Source organism: Panthera tigris, chromosome D1 (genome assembly GCF_018350195.1).
Source record: "Panthera tigris isolate Pti1 chromosome D1, P.tigris_Pti1_mat1.1, whole genome shotgun sequence".
NCBI classification, from domain to species: Eukaryota; Metazoa; Chordata; class Mammalia; order Carnivora; family Felidae; genus Panthera; species Panthera tigris.
In genome coordinates, this window is record NC_056669.1 from 70,093,539 (window position 1) to 70,120,621 (window position 27,083).

Consider the following 27,083-nt stretch of genomic DNA (forward strand, 5'->3'; position numbering starts at 1 on the left):
GGAGCAGGCATGGTGGAGCAAGAAAGTGAGGGGGCGGAGAACCAGGGGTGACGTCAGAGGTGTGGTGCACCAGACCTCAAGACCTCTCAAGTGGAGTGGTTCCAGGTCCTGAGAAGGCCCAGGGTATAACCGTGGATGTGAGGCACTGGTCATTATTGCCAACATTAAGGAATAAAGAGACCAGGATGGTAAATGGCTTCACGTGGTGAGGTCACCTGGTGATGGCAGGACTTGAAGTGGAGAGGACTTTAGGGATCCAGGTGGCCAAATGACCACCACTGCAAAGATAGTTTGGAAGGTGGCGTGTGCCTGAAGGATGGGCCCTCTTGTCATGCTTTCCATTCTTGGGTCACTCATTCAAGAGTCAAGGCCCTGAGACAGAGGGTCTGATGGGTTGAGCTGGATGGCATAAGCCTTAAAGGGAAAGTCACATTGCATGTGACAGAAGGCATAGTGGCAGGTTGGTGTCAATGGGGAATGGTGAGACCACCAATGGAGGCCCCAGTGGAATATGTGAGGGGTGGGCAGCCTCTAATCAAGAGGTTGGAAGATAATTTGGGGAGGTGTGCCTTTGAGGGACAGCCAAGTTTCCACTAAGCAGGAGGTGAAGGGAGTAATCTGCCATGAACTTAAGGTTTATAATGGAGAGTGTTTTGTCTTTTTGCTTGTTTCACAATGGATCAAGAGTGTTCCACCAGTCAAACTAACAACATGTAATAGAGAAAAGACGTGCTCTGGGTCAGAGGTCAGAGTTCCATTTCTGGCCCCAACACTTATATGCTGAGCAACCTTAACCAATTACTTCACCTCTCTGAGCTCAGTTTTCCCATCTGTGAAATGATAAAGTCGTAACTGGCTCGTGTGAGGATCAAAGAGATAATAGATGCAAAACTGCCTCCTAAACTAGAAGCTATTGTCCACACGTGAATTATTATCATTATTGCACGGTGAATTAATGGTATCATTTGGATTCTTGACTCCCAATTCAGAACAGCCCTGGGATGAAGGCAGGCAAAGGCTATCTCCATTTTACAGGTTCATTTATTCAAGAAACCTTGCTGAGTGCTAATCCTATGTCAGTCACTGAGCTGGACAAGGGCAATAGTGAGATGAATCAGACGAAGTCCCTAACTTTGGAGTTCATAGTCTCACAGAGGACACAGACATGGTAACGTGCTAAGCTGTGCTACATGGTATAAGGGTGGAATAGAGGATGCTGTGCTAGCATACAAAAAAGAACAGTTAGGGAGAACCTGAGCAGGCTTGGCAAAGGAAGTGGCAGGAGAGCTGGGTCTTGAAGATTAAGCCCAACAAGAGGAGAGATGTTCCACTCCCTGGCGAGTCAGTGGTGGAGACCCAACTTAGAGAGGACCCAGGGCCACAGACATGCCATTATGTGTCACCTCCCCAATGGTCTTTGGACAAAGGGAAAAGAAGCTTCTTTGGTCTCACACAGAAGCTTATTCTCTTTGCTTCTATTAAGGGCCTGGCTGCCATGGGAACAACACTTGCTTAGTCTCTTTCCAATTTGCCGTCAACAACTTACTGTCAGGGTGCAAATGCACAGCTCAGATACCCTAGATATGAGGCATCGGGCTTCAGTTTCTGCCTCCTAGCCTCTTCCCAACCATCTGATGATGGCCGTTATTGTCTGACTGGCCTGCCTTCTGGGGGAACCAAAGCGAGCCCAGCGGGTCAACCTGGGAACAGCTTTTGCAGGAAACCAACAGGGCTTTAAAGGAATCATTACTTGTCACACAGCCTATAATTGTGTTACATCTGAATGAGGCTGCTGGAGGACTGCCCCCTCCTCCGGCCCGTCTCCTTTCCCTCTCACTATTTCCTTCAACAACCGTAAGGAACAACCTGATCCTATCTGGATCCCTTCTTCCTCAATCCCCTAGATTCCCAAACTCTGACAGTTCCCTTCTCACTTTTTCAAAGAGCATTGGTGGGGACCCACCTCATTCCTGGAAACTTGGCCACCCAAAGCTGGGCTTTATTCCTATTTCATGGCCAACAATAATGAAAACTATGGTGTATCCATTTTCCAGATGAACCTCAAAGAAGGTAAGAGGTGAGGGGCTCCATCTTGGAGGGGCAGCAGAACTCGAGACTGGATTGTAGCCTAAGACGAGAATAAAGATCGTCAATGTGGGCTGTCCAGCATCCACATCCCCTTTCCTAATAGCATCCTGATTTCTGTGCATGTTACCTACAGTCTTGCTGGGTGTGGACATCCAGATGCCTTTCGCCCACTATGGTCACCGAAGGGCCACAGTGCTGTGACCTGTGAGTTTTAAGGGAAGTGCCAGAAGTTATCTCCATGTGGAGACTAGCACTGTGTCTAGCCCACAGTACATGTGGAGCAAATGTCATTTCTGCCTCAGGACTGTTACTCATTATTTGTGTTGTTAGGCAAGTCACTTATCTATTCTTTGCCTTGGAGGGGCACCTGGGTGGCTCAGTCAGTTAAGCATCCAACTTTGGTTCAGGTCATGATCTCACAGTTCCTGAGTTTGAGCCCCACATAGGGCTCTGTGCTGACAGTTCAGAGCCTGGAGCCTGCTTCGGATTCTGTGTCTCTTTCTCTCTTTTTGCCCCTTCTTTGCTAGCACTCTGTCTCTCTCTCAAAAGTAAATAAACATTAAAAAAAAGTTAAAAAAAAAAAAAGGAGGTCTGAGGCAGTGGCTATGTACAGAGTCCAATCCTCCAGGGAAGCTGAAGGTCAAAGCTCAGAGAATAATTTGTGTAATTTATTTTTTAAATTTACATCCAAGTTAGTTAGCATATAGTGTAACAATGATTTCAGGAATAGATTCCTTAATGCCCCTTTCCCATTTAGCCCACCCGCTCTCCCACAACCCCTCCAGTAACCCTCAGTTTGTTCTCCATATTTGTGAGTCTCTTCTGTTTTGTCCCCCTCCCTGTTTTTATGTTATTTTTGTTCCCTTATGTTCATCTGTTTTGTCTCTTAAAGTCCTCTTATGAGTGAAGTCATATGATTTGTGTCTTTCTCTGACTAATTTCACTTAGCATAATACCCTCCAGTTCCATCCACGTAGTTGCAAATGGCAAGTTTCATTCTTTTTAATTGCTGAGTAATAACTCCATCATGTGTGTGTGTGTGTGTGTGTGTGTGTGTGTATACACATACATGGAGATATATATAGATAGGTAGATAGATATACCACATCTTCTTTATCCATTCATCCATCGATGGACATTTGGGCTCTTTCCATACTTCGGCTATTGTTGATAGTGCTGCTATAAACATTGGGGTGCATGGGCCCCTTTGAATCAGCATTTTTGTATCCTTTGGGTAAATACCTAGCAGTGCAATTGCTGGGTTGTAGGTAGTCCTATTTTTAATTTTTTGAGGAACCTCCATACTGTTTTCCAGAGTGGCTGCACCAGCTTGCATTCCCATCAGCAGTGCAAAAGAGATCCTCTTTCTCTGCATCCTCGCCAACATCTGTCATTGCCTGAGGTGTTAATGTTAGCCATTCTGACAGGTGTGAGGTGGTATCTCATTGTGGTTTTGATGTGTATTTCCCTGATGATGAGTGATGTTGAGCATTTTTTCACATGTCGGTTGGCCATCTGGATGTCTTCTTTGAAGAAGTGTCTATTCATATCATTTGCCCATTTCTTCACTGGATTGTTATTTGGGTGTAATGTTTATTTTATTTTTTTTGAGCATGAGCAGGGGAGGAGCAGAGAGAGAGAGGGAGAGAGAAGATCCAAAGCAGGCTCTCTACTGACAGCAAAGAGTCTGATGCAGGGCTTGAACTCATAAACCGAGAGATTATGACCCGAGCCCAAGTCCGACACTTAACCAACCGAACCACCTAGGCGCCTCTCAGAGAATAATTTTTATCAGCTCCTTGTCTTCCTCTCCTACTGCATCTTCTACCACTTTATCGCTCTGGAGCAAAAAAGAAGCAAGAATCCCAGCCATTCTGTTCCTCAAATGTACCAAACTCATTTCCACCTCAGGGCCTGGTAACTGCCTTACTGCCCTCTCAACCCTTTCTATCATTACCCTCCCTCTACCAGCCAGTATCTGTCCCATTAGCCTATTTAGTTCCTGCAGAGAACTCATCCACTCCGAAAATATTTGATTGTTGTCACAAAAATGTAAGCTCGAGAGCACAAAGATTTTGTCTGTCTTGTTCACTATATACATGCTGGGACAAGAACGGTGCTTGCACAAAGGAGGAGCTCAATAAGGAAAAAAAAAAAAAAACCACTGAATTAATGCAAAATTGGAACTCCTCGTAAGGGAAAATGTCAAGCAGGGAGACTGAGGAAGAAATCCAGTTGTGCTATTGGGACCCGGGAGCGTGGAAGTTCAGCAATTGTGACATCACCTTTTGGGTTGGATTCAGAGGCACCAATAGAAGGAAATAAATACTACTACAACTGTTTTTCTTTTTCTTCTGCAAAAGGCAGTTATCACATTAAAAGGGAAAAAAAAAAAGGTGAGGCCACTGCCAGGGGAACATGACACAGTCTGTATGTATGAGTTTATTGGAAGTGCTAAATGAGTAACTTCCTGAATGATGTGGAAAGTGATGAGGCTTGTGGCATTCCGGAAAAATTTGACACAAATTGTGCACTAAAGCAATTCCATGGAATCGTGTTTGATGGTTTAAGCGGTCACTGGTTTAAAGGTTTTGGCTTGAAGTTGTTATGACAGGTGAACATTTCTTATACACCAAAATCCCTGGTATGCAGCTATTCACTCAGCTTTTGGGGGACACAAGAAAGCAGATAACTAGGGTTCTGTGCCCAGCCTTCTGTGAACAAGTAGGAAAAATGAGAAGGGGCTGGGGAAGGAGGAGTTGAGACTTTTATTCAACACCTTTTACATGCCATACACTAAAAAGTCATGACTTTTCTCATTTAATAACACTGCGAGGCAGGCATTATTTCTATTTTCCAGATTGGGGGGAGGGGGAAGGCTAAAACGGATCGACTAGTCCAAGATCAGTATTAATCGATTATAGAGAAAAATCTGATTCCAGGTTTGACTCCAAAGCCTGTACACTTTATACTCTTGCCTTCCCAGAATTCCTGGAAATCTCTTTGATGGAATGTATTGCTCATCTTTAAAAAAGGCAGGGGGACAATGATATGGCCAAAAAGGAGGCAGGAAGTAACAGGAGAAAAGTCACGAACTATTAGGTTGAATCATATGAAATTTCTGATAGTTGATTTTTTTTTTTTTTTGGCCATAAAAGAGGCCAAAATTATTTGTCCTGTGGATAAAAATCATTATAACAATACTATTAATAGCCACTCTGCAGATTTGTACACGCCTTTACAGATTATGTAAAGTGCCATTTCAGTACACTTTTAAGACAGGAAGGGTAAGGATTTTGTATATTGAGGAAAAGCAGATTTGGCAACCCCGCCCACTTACCAGAGCAGTGTTTGCCCTTAGGGAAGCCCTTAACAGTTGTTTTGTTTTTGAGGCTTCTACCTGTCCTCCACTCTCTGCCCCCACCATGTCCCACCCTCTACACCACCTTCTGTCAAAATAACTCTGCTTCTACAACACATTCCTAACTGGTCTCCCATGCCCCAAATCTATTCTCCCAACATTAGCCAGAGGTTTCTCTAAATGCAAATGTTTCACTCATCTGCTTAAGATCCTTACTAGTTCTTCATTCCCTACAAGAAGAAGTTCAAATGTCTCAGCCTGTCCTTCATGATCTGACCCTTGTCTGCCATCTCCAGCCTCACCCTCTGCCATTGCCCCAACACACCCTGTGCTGAGTAAACCCATCTCTCTTGTGCATGTCCTTCTGTGACTGTACCCAAACTATTCTGTGGCTGGAATGTCTCTGCCGTCCCTTCTCTCCAACCCTCATCTGGCATTCAGCAGGCAAATTTTTGCTTTTCAAGGCTGAGTTCCAATGTCACCTCTTTTGTGAAATCATACCTGCCTTCTGTTACCCATTTTCTGTGCTCTCTCAGCAGCTGGTAAGACTTATTTAAATTTTTAATGTTTTTATTTTTGAGACAGAGAGAGAGCATAAGCAGGGGAGGGGCAGAGAGAGAGGGAGGCACAGAATCCAAAGCAGGCTTCAGGCTCTGAACTGTCAGCACAGAGCCTGATGCAGGGCTCAACCTCACGGACTATGAGATCATTACCTGAGCTGAAGTTGGACGCTTAACCTACTGAGCCACCCAGGCGCCCCTGGCTGGTAAGACTTATTAAACAGTGCTCTGATTAGGTATTTATGTGTGGTCATTAAAATACTCACCAAAGTGTATCTTAGCCTTAATAAGTTCAGGACACAGCACTAGACATATAGCAGGTCTTATTAGTCAGAACTCAAGGACCCTAGAAAGTCCCTGTCTTGTGCCTTAGGTTAGGAAATAAGGGAAAAATCTTATAGGTTGAGTGTCAAAAACTGGGGCACAGTCTTCCAGGACTTTTCCAGAGGTCTTTACATTGAAGGCATAAGCCAGGGACTACCTGAACTTGGATTTGTACTTCCATTACCAAGGCTTATTTTCATTTAAGTGGTGCCTGTGAGTATATGATCCATGTGAATTACATAAGAACATTTGGATTTTATAAGTTCTATTTCACAGACACATAGGCCAGGGGTGAAGCACCTAGAAATCAAGTTACTCTTTGCTGACCCCATGATAGTAACATATTTTATTTAGTTTGATGAATGAGGAACAGTTTACTAGCAGAAAATATATGTATGCAATATAAAACAACAGGGGATACACGTGGCCACAAAGACAAGCTATTTAGAACAAGAACACTCAGCCAAATATTCCCATAATACTTCTTTATTACTTCTTAAATTTGGTAGCAGGTATTAACATGGTAAAAACACTGATGGAGAAAAAACATAACACTGACAAAATTCTATCAACTTTTCTTGGACCTAAGAAAAAGAGCACCATTATTTGATTTCAGCTGTGGGAACACACTGGTCTAGCCAGTAGAACCCTAGTGTACTAGCAGAGATCGTTTGAAAACCATGCTCTGAACAGTCATGAGTCATACCTTTAATCAAAGCACAGGGCCATTAAAAAAAAAAAAAAAAAAAAGCGTGACCGTAACTTCATAGAAAGAGAAAATTTTGATTATTATTAATTACATTTACTTTTTAATGTTGGTGGGCTTTAAGAAATGGTTTACATAGCTTAGTAGAGTTCAGTAATTTCCCCAGACTTCTGGAGCCAGATAGGCGTTTTCCCCATCCTGGCTGTGAAGTCCTGTACGGTGATTCAGTCCCCACCCTCTTCTAAGAGAATGCAGCGCTCCCTTACAAGGGGACGCCAGCTCTCTGGGTGGGCCCAGAAGAAGCTGTGCTTTCAGCCACTTAACCCCCAGAGATCAAGATCACAGATCTAAAAATCACAAGTGCTGGACTCAGGGACTCTGGCCAACGAAATATCTTAGCCACACCCAGTGTCCTCAGGGGGTAGACAGCATTTATTCTCAAGATGTATTAGTGATATGACAGATGTGAGATTTTTATTTTCTATTCACTCGAGAGACAGGCAGATCTGTGACATATCCGGATTCATCTTAATGCAGGAAACATTCTTAGAGAGTGGTATCTTTTTTTCCCACCTAACATTATTTCATAGACACATGTCAATGGTGTGATTTAATCCACACCCTCTTATCTTTATAGCTACATGCCTCCTTCATTTGGTCCCTCAGAAAGAATTTATCGGGCATCTACAGTCTAGTGGGTATTCTGATATACACAGCATATAATTTATACCATTTGCTTATTAATACTCATTGTGGGGTGTCCCAGTTGTTTTCAACTTTCATTATTAAAAATACTATTATTAAAATCTTTAGATCTCTTCTTTTCAGTAAGTCTCTCAAAGTGATATTACCAGGGAAGAGTCTGAGTAGGTCAAGGAATTGTATAGCTACTGTTGTACGTGGTCAAGATTAAAGTGTAGGTTTTAATTGTAGATTGTATGTGAAATGTATGGTTAGGCCACTGCAGACTAAAGATGACAAGAATCTAAACTAAGGCAATGGTAGTAGGGGCAAGAAGAAAAGATTACAAAACTACTGAGGAAGGGAGGACATGGGACTTGGGGTCTGATGAGATATGGAAGGAAGAGTTAAGGTGACCACTGGGTTTCTAGCACAAGTGACCAGACAGAGAACACAGCAAAGGAACAAGTTTGAGGGGCAAGATAAGCTCATTTCACAATGTTAATTTTAAGTGGCCTGTGGGTAACATCCAGGAGACATCCCAGCTGATGATACAATTTGTTAAAGAGGTAGCTATAAAAACACAAGGCTTTTCATTTTTTTACATGAATTTTTTCAGCTAGGAACCCTGGAGGTCAGCTAACTGAATTATTTCATTTTAGAGATAAGGAGATAGGCCCACACAGATGTATCTACTTTCAGAAAGTTACTTAGAGAACACAGATTAGATTTAAGAAGACTCATTCGAGGACTGTTTCAGCCCACCATGCTGCATCCCACTGGTAAATCTTGTTGGTTTTACAATTATTCAGAAAGACATACAGAGCTGTTTTCTCAGAATCCCACAATGATACACAGAACCCCAGATGAAAGGTACAAATCCCACTTGCACTCTTTTGTCACTGCATAACTAACCTCTTAACCAAAGAGATCCTGCCATCGCTAGGTGGAGAAAATAAAGAGAAAAAGGTCAGACTGCTAGAAGTGACTTGATGAGTGACTCGAAATATCACGTTATTACTATCACCTGGCTGCACAGATCTTTGTGCTCAATTTTTAAAGAACTGCTCATTTGTCATTCTGAAAGCAAATAAAACCAGCATGTTCATCACAGACCATTTATTATATGAGGTATATGGGCGTGACTGTCACATCAGCTGTGATAAGTTGATAAGCGGAAGTGCCAAAAGCTAATTAAAAAATTGACATGATATGGGTGCCTGGGTGGCTCAGTCGGTTTAATGTCTGACTCTTGATTTCAGCTCAAGTCATAACCTTACAGTTCATGAGCTTGAGCCCCACATTGGGCTCCACACTGACAACACAGAGACTGCTTGGGATCCTCTCTCTCCCTCTCTCCCTGCCTCTCCCATGCATGCTTCCTCTCTTTCAAAATACATAAATTTTAGAGCTTTTAAAAAACTGACACACAAAGGGGCGCCTGGGTGGCTCAGTTGGTTGAGCCTCCAACTTCAGCTCAGGTCATGATCTCGTGGCTTACAGGTTTGAGCCCCGCATCAGGCTCTGTGCTGACAGCTCAGAGCCTGGAGCCTGCTTCCGATTCTGTGTCTCCCTCTCTCTCTGTCCCTCCCCCCTCATGCTCTGTCTCTCTCTCCTTCAAAAATAAACATCAAAAAAAAATTTTTTTTAAATTGACACTGTTAACAAACTATAATTTAAATAAAAATTTGAAGAGAAAAAATTGACACAAAAGACATTATAAAGTTGAGGGCCAATGACACTTCAGTTAAGGAGTTCTTGAGAAATGAAGAAATCTTTTGAAGTAACTGGTGCTAAAAAACAAAAGCATTCAAGTAGAGTATAGAAGTAGGACCTAAATTCAGAGGGAGGTATGGAGTGAGCGAGAGCAGGTTTCCAATTGTCTCCAGGTGAAGGAAGGAAGGAGATGGGGAAAGAAATGGAATGAACATTTACTGAAGAGTATGTGCGACGTGCCAAATAGTCACAATTAAATGTAGGCTTTAACTTCATCCGCACATCAACTCTGTTAAGTAGCCATTATAAACACCTTACAGATGAGGAAACTGAGGCACAGAGCAGGCAGTGGTGGCAGTGTGTGACTTGCTGCACACCAGTTGTGTGTGACTGTCTGACACCCTGGCTTTGTATCCGGTTTCAACTCTTACTATCAAGCCTTAACTAGTAGTAACTTATCCTCTCCTAACACTGTAGGAGTTAATCATCATCTGGAAACGAGGATATAATAGTATTTCCTCAGTCATTGGGAGGATTACGTATGCCACAGAAAAAGCACTCAATGTCGCGCCCGGTACATATCAGCGCTCCATAAACCAGCTATCTATCACTGTCTAAGAACCTAGCAAGTAATTGGAATACAGGAGTCCACATTTTTGATTCTAAACTGGACTTCTGCACTATACCTGGTTGTGTCTTTAGGCTCCTGAGATCCTGGGGGTGGAGAGTGCAGCTCAGGGGCAGGGACAGATAACATTAATGATGTGCTGGGAGTGTGGGTGAGGGCAGTTAAGGCAGGCAGCAGATAGGCCTGACCCTACTTTGAGGACGGTATTTAGAATTGTTAAAACAACAAAGTATAATTTTAAACTAAATCTTGACTTACAGGAATGGCTATAAATTATTAGCTAAGAATATTTACCAGTGTGGAAGGAAAAAAAATCACCAGTAAAACTACTTACTTTACCCAATATGTAGCACAGTTATTTTACCTCCGATACTACTGAGTTTCTAAAAATTTGTGGTTCTCTTGTCTTTTTAGATATCCTGAAAGGAGTTCTGTCACCTATATTATTTATAATTCATGTAGACAAGTTTCTCACACCAAGCAGAATAGCACTAATATCAATCTCCTTGCTAACAGAAAAATTACCTTGTTTTTCCTTTTTATAAGAACAATTTAAGGGGTGCCTGGGTGGCTCGGTTGGTTAAGCATCTGACTCTTGCTTTCTGCTCAGGTCATGATCTCATGGTCCATTGAGTTTGAGCCCTGCATCAGGCTCTACACTTGTAATTCTCTCTCTCCCTCTTTCTTTGCCCCTCCCCCACTTGCACACATGTTCTCTCTCAAAATAAATAAATAAACCTAAAAAAACAAAACAAAAAAAAAACCAAACCTTTAAACTCCAATCACTCTAATCCCAAAATGAAAGTAACTTCCTTCCTAAGAGCTCTAAGGGAGCACTGAGAGCTCCCTCTAGTGTCATGACAGCAAAATATAAGGGCCATTAAATTCTCTTGTAAGATTTACAGGTTTATTCTTTCAATACCTTTTATATTATTAGGCCCTCACCTGGTGTCAGATGCCATGTTTATTCTCTTGGCACACATCATGGTCCTAATTATATGATATCTTCTAAAATGAGCAACCACCACCTTTAAATGTATATTATATCCTAACACAGCACAGTGTGAACAGCTTTCTCCAAGCAGTGCTGCTACCCCATTCAGTTCACATTAATTGCATAAAGCTAATAAAATGCTAATGAAGTAAATAGTTTAATGTAGTATAGATATCTGACAAGTGCATTAACTTCTTTCTCTTTGTTCTCATGTATGAATTTAAGAAAACAGCAATGTGAGACAATCTGATCCCAAAAATCAGCTTTAGCATGTTAGGGAGGCAATTTTCTGAAACTGCCAAGAGAGATTAGACGTAGAGGCATAATTCCTTGACGCTTGAAATGCAATACTGGTTGATTGTGAATAAAAAACCAAAACCTTTAACATGCTAAGTCACTTTTCCTGTCCTGTAATATCCGCTAAAGGTATTCAATGAATATGGATTCCCCGACCAAGTAAGATTAAGATATACTGGGTTGGGGGCGCCTGGGTGGCTTGATTAAACATCCAACTTTGGCTCAGACCCTGGAGCCTGTTTCAGATTTTGTGTTTCCCTCTCTCTCTGCCCCTCCCCTGCTCATGCTCTCTCTCAAAAAATAAAATAAAATGTTAAAAAAAAAAAAAGATACACTGGGGTAAACCAAATTAAGTTGCTTCTTTATTGAAGGAACTCTCTCAGAATTTCTAGTATGCTAATGTACACGGTGAATTTCCTGTTCAGGACGGTATGAAGCTTTTCCCAAACTTACTTGACTATGGAATCTTTTTTCTCCCAGAATATCTAATGACATCAAAGAAGCTAATGTTCAATGGAACAGAGTTTGGGAAATGATCTAATCCAAAGTTCCATCAGTTCCTCTGCTCTCATCATAAATTTCCAGCACTTGACTCAATGCATGAAACTGACCCCTTTCCTGCTTTCCTAGTATCTTCCCCACTGGTAGCCACTTACTTTGCTTTGGGATCTCAGTGCTCTGGAATCTCAAATGCCTTGTAATCCTCTGGTTCTTCCTGATTAAAAAAGCAAGTGGCTTCAAAGTTTATGACATCATACAAGGTATCAATCTCCTTTATACTCCAAACAAATCATTCTGTTCTCTCTCAAGTGCTGAAACAGGAGATGCCGCTCTCTTTCACACACCTTATCTATGGACACATCCTGAATGTAGCCTGTAGCCTAGCTGGAAGACAAAGTATGACAGTTCAGTGTTCAGACTTGGCTAAAAGATCAGACTACCTCAATCATCCCCAAGGAATGCAAGGGCCAACAGGGCAGCACAGCCAGACTCTAGGGAACTCAGCACAGAGAGCCATTTGGAGTCACACTGAGAAGTGAAGGTGCCCAAGCCCGGGTGTAAAGTAAGGAAAGGGGAGGAGTGTGTAAGGCTCGGAGGAGACATGGGAACAGCACAGCTTTTTGAATCTCCTGGAGCTGACTTCGTCACAGTGCAGCCCCAGGAGCTGGCTGCCGCCAACAGAATTCGTAACAAACATAAAATAAGACTTGAAGCTAAATGTGAATGATAAAAAGATCTATTTTGGATGATCACTTTTCATTGTTTTTCAGAATAATTAAGAATAGTATGTTTAGGGGTGCCTGGGTGGCTCAGTCGGTTGAGCGTCCGACTTCGGCTCAGGTCATGATCTCGCGGTCCGTGAGTTCGAGCCCCGTGTCGGGCTCTGTGCCGACAGCTCAGAGCCTGAAGCCTGCTTTGGATTCTGTGTCTCCCTCTCTCTCTGACCCTCCCCCGTTCATGCTCTGTCTCTGTCTCAAAAATAAATAAAAAAACATTTATAAGAATAGTATGTTTATTGCAGAAGAATGAACCTGGACCACTTTCTTACACCATACACAAAAATAAACTCAAAATGGATTAAAGACCTAAATGTAAGATAGGAAGCCATCAAAATCCTCGAGGAGAAAGCAGGCAAAAACCTCTTTGGTCTTGGCCACAGCAACTTCTTACTCAACACGTCTCCGGAAGCAAGGGAAACAAAAAGCAAAAATGAACTATTGGGACCTCATCAAAATAAAAGCTTCTGCACAGCGAATGAAACAATCAGCAAAACTAAAAGGCAACCAATTAAATGGGAGAAGATATTTGCAAACGACATATCAGATAAAGGGTTAATATCCAAAATCTATAAGGAACTTATCAAACTCAACACCCAAAAAACAATAATCCAGTGAAGAAATGGGCAAAAGACATGGACAGACACTTCTCCAAAGAAGACATCCAGATGGCCAACTGACACATGAAAAAATGCTCCACATTACTCATTATCAGGGAAATACAAATCAAAACCACAATGAGATACCACCTCACACTTGTCAGAATGGCTAACATTAACAACTCCGGCAATGACAGATGTTGGCGAGGATGCGGAGAAAGAGAATCTTTTTTGCACTGCTGGTGGGAATGCAAACTGGTGCAGCCACTCTGGTAAACAGAATGGAAGTTCTTCAAAAAATTAAAAATAGAACTACCCTATGACCCAGCAATTTTACTACTAGGTATTTATCCAAGGGATACAGGTATGCCATTTCGAAGGGACACACACCACCCCCCCCCCAATGTTTATAGCAGCACTATGAACAACAGCCAAAGTATGGAAAGAGCCCAAATGTCCATCTATGGATGAATGGATAAAGAAGATGTGGTATACACACACACACACACACACACACACACACACACACACACACACACACAAATGGAGTATTACTTGGCAATCAAAAAGAATGAAATCTTGCCATTTGCAACTATGTGGATGGAACTGGTATGCTAAGTGAAATTAGAGAAAGACAAATATGATATGACTTTACTCATATGAAGACTTTAAAAGACAAAAAAGATGAACATAAGGGAAGGGAAACAAAAATAATATAAAAACAGGGAAGGGGACAAAACAGAAGAGATTCATAAATATGGAGAACAAACTGAGGGTTACTGGAGGGGTTGTGGGAGGGGGGATGGGCTAAATGGGTAAGCAGCACTAAGGAATCTACTCCTGAAATCACTGTTGCACTATATGCTAATTTGGATGTAAATTTAAAAATAAATAAGTAAAATTAAAATAAAAGCAAAAAATAAAAAATAAATAAATAATTAAAAAAAATTTTTTAAGAGAATAGTATGTTCACTAGGGTGCCTTGGCGACTCAGTCTGTTGAGCATCCAACTCTTGATTTTGGCTCAGCTCATGAGCAGAGGGTCATGGGATCGAGCCCCACATCAGGCTCCACATTGAGCGTGGAGCCTGCTTAAGATTCTCTGTCTGCTCCTCCCCCTTCTTGTGTGCTCTCTCTCTAAAATAAAAAGAATAGTATGTTTATTTAAGTTGGGGTTCATAATACTTTTTTACACTGAAGATGGATCTATTTTCTCAAGTTATTTGATATTTCCCCCTAGAGCTAAACGCCAGAGAAAAGCCTTTAGAACACAAGGCATTTTTGGAGATACTGGTTGCCAAAACAGTAAATAAGTAAAACTCAATCAAGTAAATCAAGGCCTGTCTCATTTCATGTCACTGAACTTTTCTTTTTAAAGTTTATTTATTTATTTTGACAGAGGCAGAGACAGCACGAGTGGGGTAGGGGCAGAGAGAGAGAGAGAGAGAGAGAGAGAGAATGAATGAATGAATCCCAAACAGGCTCCGCACTGCCAGGACAGAGCCCAATGCAGGGCTTGAACCCAAGAACTGTGAGATCATGACCTGAGCTGAAATCAAGAGTTGGACACTCACTGACTGAGCCACCCAGGCGCCTCCTCCTATCACTGAATTTGCAAATTCTCTTTTTGAGAGAGACAGAGTGTGTGCACACACATGGCAGAGGAGCAGAGGGAGAAGGAGAATCTCAAGCAGGCTGCATGCCCAGTGCAGAGCCCAACATAGGGCTGATTTCACAACTGACTGTGAGATCATGACCTGGGTCAAAATCAAGAGCTGGATCCCAACCAACTGAGCCATCCAGGTGCCCCTGTAAATTCTCTTAATAAAGTCTGTACATGCACAACTGAAAAGGTCATTTAAATTTATAATAGAAACCCATTTTAAAAATATAAAATAAAAAAAAAAATTGAAAAAAGGGGCACTTGGGTGGCTCAGGTCATGATCTCACAGTTCATGAGTTCAAGCCCTGCATCAAGCTCTCTGCTGTCAGTGCAGAGCCTGCTTCGGATCCTCTGCCTCCCTCTCTCTCTGCCGCTCCCCCCATTCATGCGCATGCGCTCTCCCTCTCTCTCAAAAATAAATAAAACATTTCTAAAATAAACTATATTAAAAAGTATAAAATAAACTATAACTAAAAGAAATCCATTGCTACATAACTAAAGTTATGTAATTATAGATTTATTTATAAAATAACAAAAGATTTAGGAATAGATATGTTTATTATACTGTGAAAATGGTCTTGGTACATGTGAGAAATATTATATACTTTAAGGACAGCATTCAGAACTGTTAAGACAAAAGACAAACTATAATTTTAAACTCAATCTTGATTTAAGGGAAGGCTATTAAATTATTGGCTGGAATGCATTCAGCATGAACTCAGATTCTACATAACATAAAGCATGAAAGAGTACAAAAGATGTTGGGAGTCCAGTAAGCCCATACCTAAATATTAACTGTAAAACTGCAAGGACTTTTTTTTTTTTTTTAATCTTATACACTAGTTTTCTTCTGAGACAAGTTGATTTTATCTCCAAGACTTAAGGCCATTCCCTGTAAAGAAGAATGAAAATGTTTATAATTATTAAAACTACATAAAATCAGTAGGTTATTCTATCTTAACCAAGTCCCCATTCAATAAGACATCAACAATGAGGGGCGCCTGGGTGGCTCAGTCCATTAAGCATCCAACTTTAGCCCAGGTCATGATCTTGCAGTTCATGAATTCGAGCCCCACATCGGGCTCTGTGCTGACAGCTTAGAGCCTGGAGCCTGCTTTGGATCTTCTCTCTCTCTCTGCCCCTCCCCGGCTCGTACTCTCTCTCAAAAATAAATAAAACATTAAAAAGTAATAATAATGAAAGCAAGGATATACAAAACAGACTCAACTCAACTTTACTTTGTTAAGTACTTTTAGTGCTAGATTTACAAATAGTCAATAGATTTGTAGCCTGGATTTCAAAAATTATAGAGAACCCATTTCACAAACACCCTACGGGAACCAATCTGTTTTAGGCAAATAATCCAGAATGACAGGCCCAAAAAGTGGGCCATTTTAATGAAGCAGAAGTTTTATTTCTATTCAGAGAATACTATTATTACATACATACATCTAATACATAAAACACTAGTATGATAGAGAATACTACATATAGAAATAATGAAGAAATGCATTCTTCCTTTTTATTCAGTTTAGAGATGATCTCAAAAAAAACCCCAATTGTTACCTGACTCTTTGCACGAATTCTTATGTGGCCTGTAACAGGGGCCTCTGGTCCCTGTTGAATTGGCTTTTCAATGCTGACATTTGCAAGTGCATCTTCTCCAAATATGGAACGAGCATAGAGGTTGGCTGCCATAAAGCCACAGTAACCAGAAAGAGCCTGAAAGAAATTTGCGATAAATTCAATACTTCACTAGACAACTACACATAAGCAGGACCCATCAGCATAGGTAAATTATCATTTTTCAACACAGAACTTACCATGTGGTGATGGTTATATGACTACATAAATGTGTCAAAACTCAGAGAACTATATATGTAAAAAGTGTGAAGGTTACTGGGGTGCCTGGGTGGCTCAGTCAGTTGAGCGTCCAACTTCGGCCCAGGTCATGATCTCACAGTTCATATGTTCAAGCCCCACATCAGGCTCTCTACTGGCAGCACAGAGCCTGGAGCCTGCTTCGGATTCTGTGTCTCTGTCTGTCTCTGCCCCTCCCTTGCTCTCTCTCAAAAAATAAATAAACATTAAAAAAAATTTTTTTTTTAAAAAGTGTGAAGGTTACCGTGTCTGTATTATGCCTTAGGAAAAATGACTTCAATCAAAGACACAACACTTATTCCAGTTTGTATTTTTACATTCACTGTTTACTTACAGTTTCCTGATTACACCAGACCTTAAGTTCCAAGAAGGAAGAGACCATTTTTGTTTTGTTCATTACTATATATCCAGCAGCTCACAGAGTACTGGGCATATAGTATTTGTTTGTGTATCTGCTAGACTATTTATTAAATAAACTAATATATGAATTAAAACCTATTTGGCAGAATTTTACTGGTAAAATTAGTATTATAACATTAGCAGAAATTCTACAAAGAAAAAAATTTCCACAGAGCCTCAGTTTAATTTTTCTTTCTAGTCTTTTTTCATACATATACAACTTAGTAGAAAATTCTGTATTCGAACAGATATATTCTGACCCACAATCAGAGCCAAGAGAAAAGAGGGCATGGACATTTTTAAATCCAGTATCACAACCTATTCTGGAAGGAGCCTTTAGCTGAAAGGGAGAAGACTGACAAGGAAAACTAACTTGACTCTCAACTGGGTCACTGCACTGGGGGAACAAGCAGGTTGATGCATTCTGGTAGAAAGGGATAAGCGGACTGACGCATTCTGTGGGATAACTTATCTCTTAGCTAGTCCAGAATGACACTGCTTTTCTCATTCTCTGTTTTCAACAGAAACAAAAACACACTAAAGGAAATACAACAAAGCCAGGAATCTGCCATACTACTCTCTTATCAGATTTAAGAAGTTCTCAGTTAAATCTTACCTTCTCTGGAGTGAGGCATTTCATGTTGGTTGACTTTAATATATGCTGTAAATAGTCATTTAAGTCAACTATATTTGTGTTAACTGTCACCTGCACAGAGGGAGGAAAAAAGTCAAGGAGATCAGAATCCTAACCATGAGAAAGTTGTGAATTTCTTATCTTCAGGTTGAGAAAACACTCAGATGTCATGTAGAACCTCCTCAGTATTTATCGGGGAGGATGGGCAACAAAAAAAGTAAATGACATCTCTACAAAATCCAATAAACTGTAAGCTGGCATCAGAACTTTCATACATAGATAACTTCATAAAAGATCAACATGCTGCATATAAAATATTTCTAATAAAAATTAAGGCCACTTTGTAAAACCTCTTTTGGACACTGGGTTCAATGGTAAATTATTATTTATACATGCAATTATTATTTATACATGTCTTTAATCACCAATTTATAACAGCAACTTACTGACCTACTTGCATAATTTCTGGTGAAGACTAATTTGCAAGAATAGATTATCGAGAGACAGCTTCTCATATCTGACACTTTTTAGGGGGACTAATTTTATCAGACCATCCCTCAACACTAGCCAAATAGGAAGATAAGGAGTTCGAGGAAATCTCCCAAGGACTAACTTTGTTTTCCCATTCGAATTCAGCCCACATCTGACGGAACTCAGCATCAGTGCAAGTTGCAGGCTGGATATAGTCCATGATGTCGATGTGAATATCACTGAGGACTACACAATTTCTGTCACTTGCTGCTCCGGAGACATCATAAACTGCAATATACACACACAAAAAAGGTCCTGAATCACCAGAGGCAATCTAAAGGTAAATCTGAATGTTTTACAAATATTAACTAATACTCCCATCAATCCTATGTTGTAATATTATGATTTTCCATGTTATGGATGAGAAAACAAAAACAAAGAGAAGTCATGTAAGTTGCTCAAGGTCACAGAGTTGATTAAGTGGAAGGGCCAGGACTCAAACTCAATTGGTAAATACACAGCAGTTGCAGTGTGTTAGGCACCCCAGGTGGATATGTAAGTAGGTAGTATTCATGGAGGCAACTACCCTAAGTAGGTGCTTAACTAATAGTTTTGAATGAATACTGAGGAGCCATGGTGCTTAACGATACAACTATTTGCTTCTACGACTGCTTTTTCCACAGCAGAGTCGAAATCTGATTGGAGTCTCTTCTCTTGACATTTCTCCACCGTCTTGATGTTTCTATCACACTTTCAGAGAAAACTGAGGTTACCAAGAATAAGTTCCTTCAATTTCCAGCCCCCTTTCTACAAACAAGTTTCTCTCTGAATCCATTCTCACCTCCTTACCCCACGTATCAGGGCATCTGTGATCCCTGCTTTGGTCCAGGGCTTCATTCCACCAATCATTACCTCCCTCACTCATGTGTTTACCTTTGTATTCTCTATGGACTTTCTTCCCTTTGTCTGTAAACATACTCACAGATCTCCCTCCCCCTCTGACTTCTCTTTAGTCTACTACCCTCTCTCATTCTTAACAAAACCAAGGTTCCAACTCAGAAGAGTCTATGCTCATTGTCTATGTCTCCATCTCCTAGTCTTCAACCCACCACCACTGTGCAAGACATACCAAAAGTGTTACTTCACTTCACTGATCGCCAAATCCAAAGGACCCTGCTTTTAGACTTCATGCTACTTGACCTTTTGAAGTTTCAGATTCTTTATGAAGAGTTTTCCTTAACTTCTTCTTGACCACATTTCAGATACCTTTGTAGGATTCTCCTCGGCTGACCCAGCTTTCAGTATTCCTGTTCTCTTAGATTTGGTTTTCAAATCCCTCTTCATGCCCTCTCTGGGTGGATTTTTCCATTTCTATGGCTTTCAAACAAATATTTATCTCTAGTTGAGACCTCCTGTTCAGACTCCTATCAAACTGTGCTTTGACATCGTTAGAAACTTTATTACTCAACTTGCTTAATATTTATTTTTTCTCTCAAATTTGTCCTTCCCTCCTGTTTTCCTTGTTTTGGTGACTGCCATAAATATCAACACAAGAAAGGCAATAAAAAAATCTGAGGGTTATTCTAGCCCCTTCCTCCTCAATCAGTCCGTGTCCTGGGCATTCTATCTTCTTAATACTGATAATATTCAGCCCTTCCCTCCATCCCAACCTCTGCTGCACTGGTTCAGAGTCTGTCATCTCTCACCTGTGCTACTAAAATAGTCTGCTAGTTAACCTTCCTGCCTCCTCCAACCAGTCTTCTATTGTGCTGTTTAATCACATAACTCACTTTTAAGTCCTTAGTGGCTCCCCTTTACATTAGGACAAACTGAAATCCTTAGCATGACAAAATATAGCTCCTACTAACCTTCCTAACCTCTGTACCCTCCAGGCCACTTTGAACTCCAAGTATGTCAAACTACTTGCATGTATTCCAGCTGAATCCTTGCCTATCTGTGGAACACTTAGTAATCTTTCAAAACGCCACTTGAGCATTTAGTTGTTCCACAATGACTTACCTAACCTTCCCTGCCCACTCCCCCCACCACTTTGAGAAAACTGACCAAATGTCTGCACAGACTCCCAATTTCCCCAGCACAAGCTTCCTCGTAGCACTTACCATTCTGTATTACACGTATTCTCTGTTTTCTCTGTATTCTCTATTCTACTTGTCTGTTCTCCCTTACCACAAACTACGTGAGGAGAGATCTGTTGTCCTCACCATGGTGGCCCCATCCCTGACACAGGACTTACTTTAAAAAATGCTACTGACTAAACACCTCTGTGTAAGTTAGTCCCTAGGTGGTCTGGGAACCAATGCCTATACAACGTTTTAGACTCAGTTCAAAAGTTATCCTTTGATAACATATCCTCTTCCTCTGTAAAGCCTTCAGTACAGTCAGCATTTTTCCTGTATGATCTCAAAGCGTATAGTATATAAACTAGTACCAATCACATTGTGCTGTACTTATATATTTACTTATCTATCTCCTCCTTTTGCTTGGCAGTTTCTCGAAGACAATGACCCTCTATGGTTCATTTCCGTACATCCATGAACAGAGTACAGTGCTTACAATAGCAGGTGCCCCATAAATGACGAATGGGTGAATGAATGAATGAATGAATGGAATAGATTCAGGTGCTGTCCTCAAGAAATGGCATACAGCTACTCTTTACAGAAATTCTTTAATAAAAATATTCAAACATCACAGGCTATAAAACAATTCCTTACCTATGTTACCAAAAATTATTCCATTTTCTGTTGACGCTACTTTGACATTAGCTTTAATATTTGCAAAATCATGAGGAGCAAGAGTCAAAGGAGATGGCTTTTCCACAAGTTTCAGATCCCCTGAGAAAACATTGAGATATGGTTAAAAAATTATTAAATCACATATATATTTCTCAAATCATAAATCACACATCTCCCAAAAAATAAAATCTTAAAATGTATGCAACTTAATTGCTTCTAGCAAAATAAGGAACAAGAGAAATGTTAGGATTCAAATATTTTGAGGAAAAAAATAAACCATTTAACATCTTATTCACATCAATATGCATTTTTAAAAACAGCCTTCTCAGAATAATTCTATATTTAATTCGTGTGTGTGTATGTGTGTGTGTGTGTGTGTGTGTGTGCCTATTTGGGGCATACCATTTTATCTCAATGACTGAATACAAACTTCTCAAAAATCTTAAGTTTTAAATTATAATATACTCCATTATAAACAAAGATAAAATAATCCACAGAAAGACTTGTAAATGCTTAGAAAGAGTTTTTTTTTTTTTTTTTTTTTTTTTTTTTAATACAGGCATCAAGCTATATTGAGGAAGACAGGGCAGAAGTATCTTTTCCCTTGATATCTTAAAGTCCTTTAACTTTTGGTTCAGTCACACAAAATTTCTAAAAGGCACTGTACTCACTATTCCTGTACACAATTTGTATTTTCCAACTTCAAAGCCAGCTGTAGAAGTGGTCAGAGAAAGTAGGATTCATGTGTCTTTATTAAGAAGAAAAAGACATCTCAAGCTGCTGACTGTAACAATAATATATTACTTTGGTAGGTATTAGTTACAGACTCAGAAAATCCCTAGTTCTGTTCTAAGGCAATTAAAAATTTAACTAAGTGAACCATGTGGTAAATCCATAACTTTAATAGCTCTTAATATCTAGAAAAACTGATATTTGTTAGATTACTGAACAAACCCATCTGGATGTACCAAGAGCATAAACCTAAGAAAGGCAGGGTCACAGAGGTTCAAAATATTGGGAGCTGAAGGAGACTAAACATTAAATGTAAAACTAATAAGCCTTGATACAAAATGTCACAAAGACTCAAGAGAATTCTTACACTAAAACTTGTACATCTCCCTTATTAATTTGTCATAAAGACTTGCTACGTAATAATATCTTTCCTTTATGGTAAATGTCCTTACCCAGAGTAGCTAACTCTAACGTGCAGTTCTGCAAAGTATCACTGGTTTGGTTCACAACAAGTACATCCAGGACGATATCATACTGGTTGACATGGACATAAGCTTCTGCATATACAGGATCTGAGAAACCTGTCAACTGGGTGACCTATCAAACAAAAATAAAGAGATAATCAAGTTACCAAGACCATTTAACCAAATATATCCCTAGCCAAATGACCAACTCTGTTAGGTAATTAACAGGTGTACTTAGACAAATCATTTTGAAGTAGATATAATAAAACTATTTTATAATGTAGATGTGGGTAACTGAAACGGAGACATTAGAAATAACAGGTGCTAGACTTTACAGCTGGGTAGGAGAAAGATGAGCAAATACATTAAACATGATCTCCATTTAGGAACCGAATAGATTTGGATACATTTTCAGTTAAATCCCTCAGCATCTAAACTTACTAGTTGCTCTCCAAAACTTGGGAACTAAATAAAATCCAGATCATGTGGTAGTCCCTGCTACCTAAGCTCAGGAACTAAATAGATTATATAGCAAGAAATACTTGTAATTCCACAAAGATAAATTTTATGCAAACAAGTATAACACCCAAGTATAGCATTGGGTGTATAGCATTAAAAACACCCAAGTATAGCATTTTAAACATAATATTGTCACCAAAAACACATGCACCAAAAGAAAAAAAACAGGTAAAACTGGATTATGTCAAAATGAAAAACTTTTGTGCATCAGAGGACATTATTAACAGAGTGAAAAGACAACCTATAGAATGGGAGAAAATATTTGCCAATCATACACTTGGTAAGGGACTTATGATCCAGCAATTTCACCTCTGAGTATAATCCAAAAGAAATGAAAGTAGTGCCTCAAAGAGATATTTGTGCACCCACGTTCAAAAAGCATTATTCACCAACAGTCAAAAGGTGGAAGTAACCCAAGTGTCTATCAACAGATAAATGGATAAACAATTATTCACAATGGAATATTACTCAGCCTTTAAAAAGAATTCTGACACATACTACACCATGAATGAACCTTGAAGAGGTTAAGTGAAATAAGCCAGTCACAAAAGGGCAAATTCTGTATGATTCTGCTAATATAAGGTGCCTGGAACAATCATTCATAGTGATAAAAAGCAGACTGGTGGTTGTCAGAAACTGAGGGGAGGCGGGTATGGGAAGTTATTGTTCAATGGGCACAGAGTCTCAGCTTTGCAAGATGAAAAAAGTTCTGGGGATGGATGGATGCTGGTGACAGTTGCACAATAATGTGAATATACTCAGTGCCACCGAACTGTAAGAGGCTTGGGGTGCCTGGGTGGCTCAATCAGTTAAGTGTCCGACTCTTGATTGCAGCTCAGTCATGATCTCAAGGTGGGTGTGAGCCCTGTGCTGGGCTCTGTGCTGACAGGGAGGAGCCTGCTTGGGATTCTCTCTCCCTCGCTCTCTGCCTCTCCCCTGTTTGTGCACATATGTTCTCTCTCTCAAAATAAATATTAAAAAAAAAAAAGAATACTTAAGAGGATAAATTTGATTTTATGGAAATTATATCACAATTTAAAAAAATTAATTAAAAACAATTAAAAACTCTAATATTGTTGATGTCAATTCCCAATTATAAGGGAGAGAAAGTGTTTCAGTAGTTCCAATTCTGCTACTAACCATATCTAGAACCAATCAATTTGAGATTGTTTACTCTCACCTAATAGATGAAAGGAGTGAACTAGATCATTGATTTGTGAATTTATGTATTAAGAATAGTTGTCCTAATAAAATCCTATATGGTACTCAAAATACTAAGAATGTAAAAAAGTGGGGTCACACTGTTTAAAATAACAGGGGACAAAGGGTGCCTGGTGGCTCAGTTGGTTAAGCATCTGACTTTGGCTCAGGTCATGATCTCACGGTTTGTGAGTTCGAGCCCCACATTGGGCTCTGTGCTATCAGTGCAGAACCTGCTTCAGATCCTCTGTCTTCCTCTCTGTCCCTCCCCAGCTTGTGCTCACTCTCTCTCAAAAATAAACAAGCATTACAAAAATATAATGTAACAGGGGACAGAAGAAACTGAGGGCAGGGTGTCAGAGTAGAGGCCAGAGCCCTGTCCTTTAAAAGTTTTAGTTAATCTTTTAGGATCTCCCAGCTTATGTGTTAGTCTATGATTCCACAAACAACTGGAACAAGTTATAAAACCATCTATTGGACTTACAGTACTACTGTATAGTAAAATACTTTATTGGAATCTGAGGTTTTAAGCATTTTATTTTTTTTAAAGTTTGTGTATTTTTGAGAGAGGGTGCACATGCATGCGCGCAAGCAGAGGATGGGCAGAAAGAGGAGACAGAGGAGCTGAAGTGGGCTCTGTTCTGACAGCAGACAGCCCATTGTGGGGCTTGAACACACAAACCGTGAGATCATGACCTGAGCTGAAGTCGGATGCTTAATTGACTGAGCCACCCAGGCGTCCCAGTATCTTGAGTTTAATTCATGTTTCGTGAACCTATTGATCACAGTGACTTGACAAAAACTGATGCTGCGTAACAAGTTATTTTTCTTTTAAAAAACAGCGAGACCATGGGGCGCCTGGGTGGCTAAGTCAGTTGGGCATCCGACTTCGTCTCAGGTCATGATCTCACAGTTCGTGAGTTCGAGCTCCGCGTCGGGCTCTGTGCTGACAGCTTGGAGCCTGGAGCCTGCTTCGGATTCTGTGTCTCTCTCTCTCTGCCCCTGCCCTGCTCACTCTCTGTCTCTGTCTCTCAAAAAGTGAATAAATGTTTAAAAAAAAACCAGTGAGACTAGGGGTACCTACCTGGATGGCTCAGTCGTTTAAGTGTCCGACTCTTGATCATGCTCAGGGCATGATCTCATGGTCTTGAGATCAAGCCCTGCATTGGGCTCTGCACTGGCAGTGCAGAGCCTGCTTAAGATTCTCTCTTCCCTCTTCCCTCTGCATCCTCCCCAACCCCCCAACAAACAAACAAACTCCTGTTTAAAAAAATATGGGAGCAGCCACTTCCTAATTACTACTTTCTTTTTTTTTAAATACTAATTTAAAAAAAATTTTTTTTTACATTTATTTTTGAGAGACAGAGAGACAGAGCACAAGTGGGGGAGGGGCAGAGAGAGAAGGAGACAGAATCTGAAGCAGGCTCCAGGCTCTGAGCTGTCAGCACAGAGCCCGATGCAGGGCTTGAACTCACAAACTGTGAGATCACGCCCTGAGCCAAAGTGGACGCTTAACTGACTGAGCCACACAGGTGCCCAACTACTACTTTCTTAAGTGGCTAATTTAAATAACTTACCAATGTATTTGACATTTTGTTACCTTGTTAAGTTTAGATGCAAGGGGATCTGCTGCCTCTTTCCTCTGTGTGTTGCCCATTGCTGCCAGCAAGCTCAGCTGAAACTGATCTTCCTTGCAGTTCATTTCATTCTTAGCAGTTAGTTGCATAAAGGAAATGGGGTCATCAGGCTGTACTGTCACATTTCTCTTTTCAGATTCTTTCTGTGTTGAGGAAACAGTACACACATCTCTCTTTAATACAGAAAGGAAGACAGCTTTCTGTAGGCCTACAGGGACAGCCTTCACATATGAGAACAGAAAAATCAACAAAATAAAAAACCAAAGTGCTTTTATGACTTAATCATATACACCTTACCTTCTGAGATAATTTCTCTTCTTCTAGTTTAGCAGATAACATGTGAGAGAGGGACTGTCTGCATTCCTTATTGAAAATGTCATTCATTAAAGGTGAACATTCAGACAAGACCTTGAGGCACAAGGAAATTCGATCTACATCATCATCTGTAATTGGCTTCTTAGGAAGAGACGATTTTCCCAAATGAAGGATAGTGGCCATAAGCAACATAGCCTCAGCAACAAAAGACTAGAAAAGAAGAGAAATGGATTATTATTGTCACGGTTCTCCAATTCAATAATGTCACTTTATTATAACTCATATTCCAAGGAATAAACCTAATTTTCGCTTCACTCAAATAAGATTTCAAATGCTTTAGATTTTATCGCCATATATTTGATACACTCTTTTCCTTCCTATCTTTTTAACTGCCACCCTCTAATACCTTCATTAACCTTCAACTGAAATAGCAATGGCTTTTTAACTGTTTTCCCTTACCTAACCCCTTCACATGCCAGTGGTATCTTTTTTTTAAATTTCCAACTACAGAAAAGTTAAAAGAATGATACATTTTACCAGTTGCTGACATTATGCCACATTTGTTTTCTTATTCTACCTGTATGTGTACACTTCCTTTTTTGACTAACCATATGAAAGTAAGGTACTCCACCCCATAAGTACTTCAGCATACACGTCTTAAGAATCAAGGCAGTTTCCTATACAACCACAATATCGTTATCTCACCTGAGAAATAGAGCAATCTAAAAATATATATACTATACACTTATATTCAAATAAATTTTCCTAATGTCACAAAATGTTTTTATTGTTTTTTTGATCCAGGATCAGCTTCATCAATCTTACTTGGCTGTTACTCTCTTTAGTCCTTTCTAATCTAGACCAGTACCCCCTGGCTTTCTGTACTGTTTTCCAGAAATGAAAATCCATTTAAGAGACACTTCTGGGATAAAATAGACAGTGACTGACTAGATGAAAATACTGGAGAGAGAGGTCTTTCCTTCACTGGGCCTTGACTGATCCTAGCAAACAAACGACTGGCTTCATAAACCCTTACATCTCTTCCACAAGGTACCATTATCGTATTACTTTGTCAATTTTACAATAACGTTATATTACTATGTCCGTTTCCCCATTACCATAAGCTCTTTAATAGTTTTAAATATTTATTTTGAGAGAGTGTGCATGCACACACACACAAGTGA

The 27,083-nt window shown here is 40.1% G+C and overlaps 1 protein-coding gene across 2 annotated transcripts in view; it reads right to left on the reverse strand.

Annotated features, from left to right (window-relative positions):
• Positions 1 to 11,699: 11,699 nt before the first annotated feature.
• The window catches only part of COPB1 (COPI coat complex subunit beta 1), a 39,666-nt gene continuing 24,282 nt past the window's right edge, over positions 11,700 to 27,083 (reverse strand). The window contains exons 15-23 of one of the 2 annotated variants that reach the window (XM_042958314.1): positions 25,882 to 26,109; positions 25,548 to 25,727; positions 22,217 to 22,361; positions 21,012 to 21,131; positions 18,422 to 18,567; positions 17,791 to 17,880; positions 16,461 to 16,616; positions 15,679 to 15,786; positions 11,700 to 12,240 (exon numbers count right to left, since the gene is read on the reverse strand). In XM_042958314.1, the coding sequence (XP_042814248.1) occupies positions 15,727 to 15,786; positions 16,461 to 16,616; positions 17,791 to 17,880; positions 18,422 to 18,567; positions 21,012 to 21,131; positions 22,217 to 22,361; positions 25,548 to 25,727; positions 25,882 to 26,109 (1,125 nt within the window). In that variant the 3' untranslated portion in view covers positions 11,700 to 12,240; positions 15,679 to 15,726. Of the gene's footprint in view, positions 12,241 to 15,390; positions 15,787 to 16,460; positions 16,617 to 17,790; positions 17,881 to 18,421; positions 18,568 to 21,011; positions 21,132 to 22,216; positions 22,362 to 25,547; positions 25,728 to 25,881; positions 26,110 to 27,083 lie in introns of those variants that run through there. The other variant, XM_007083243.3, reaches the window with a different exon arrangement.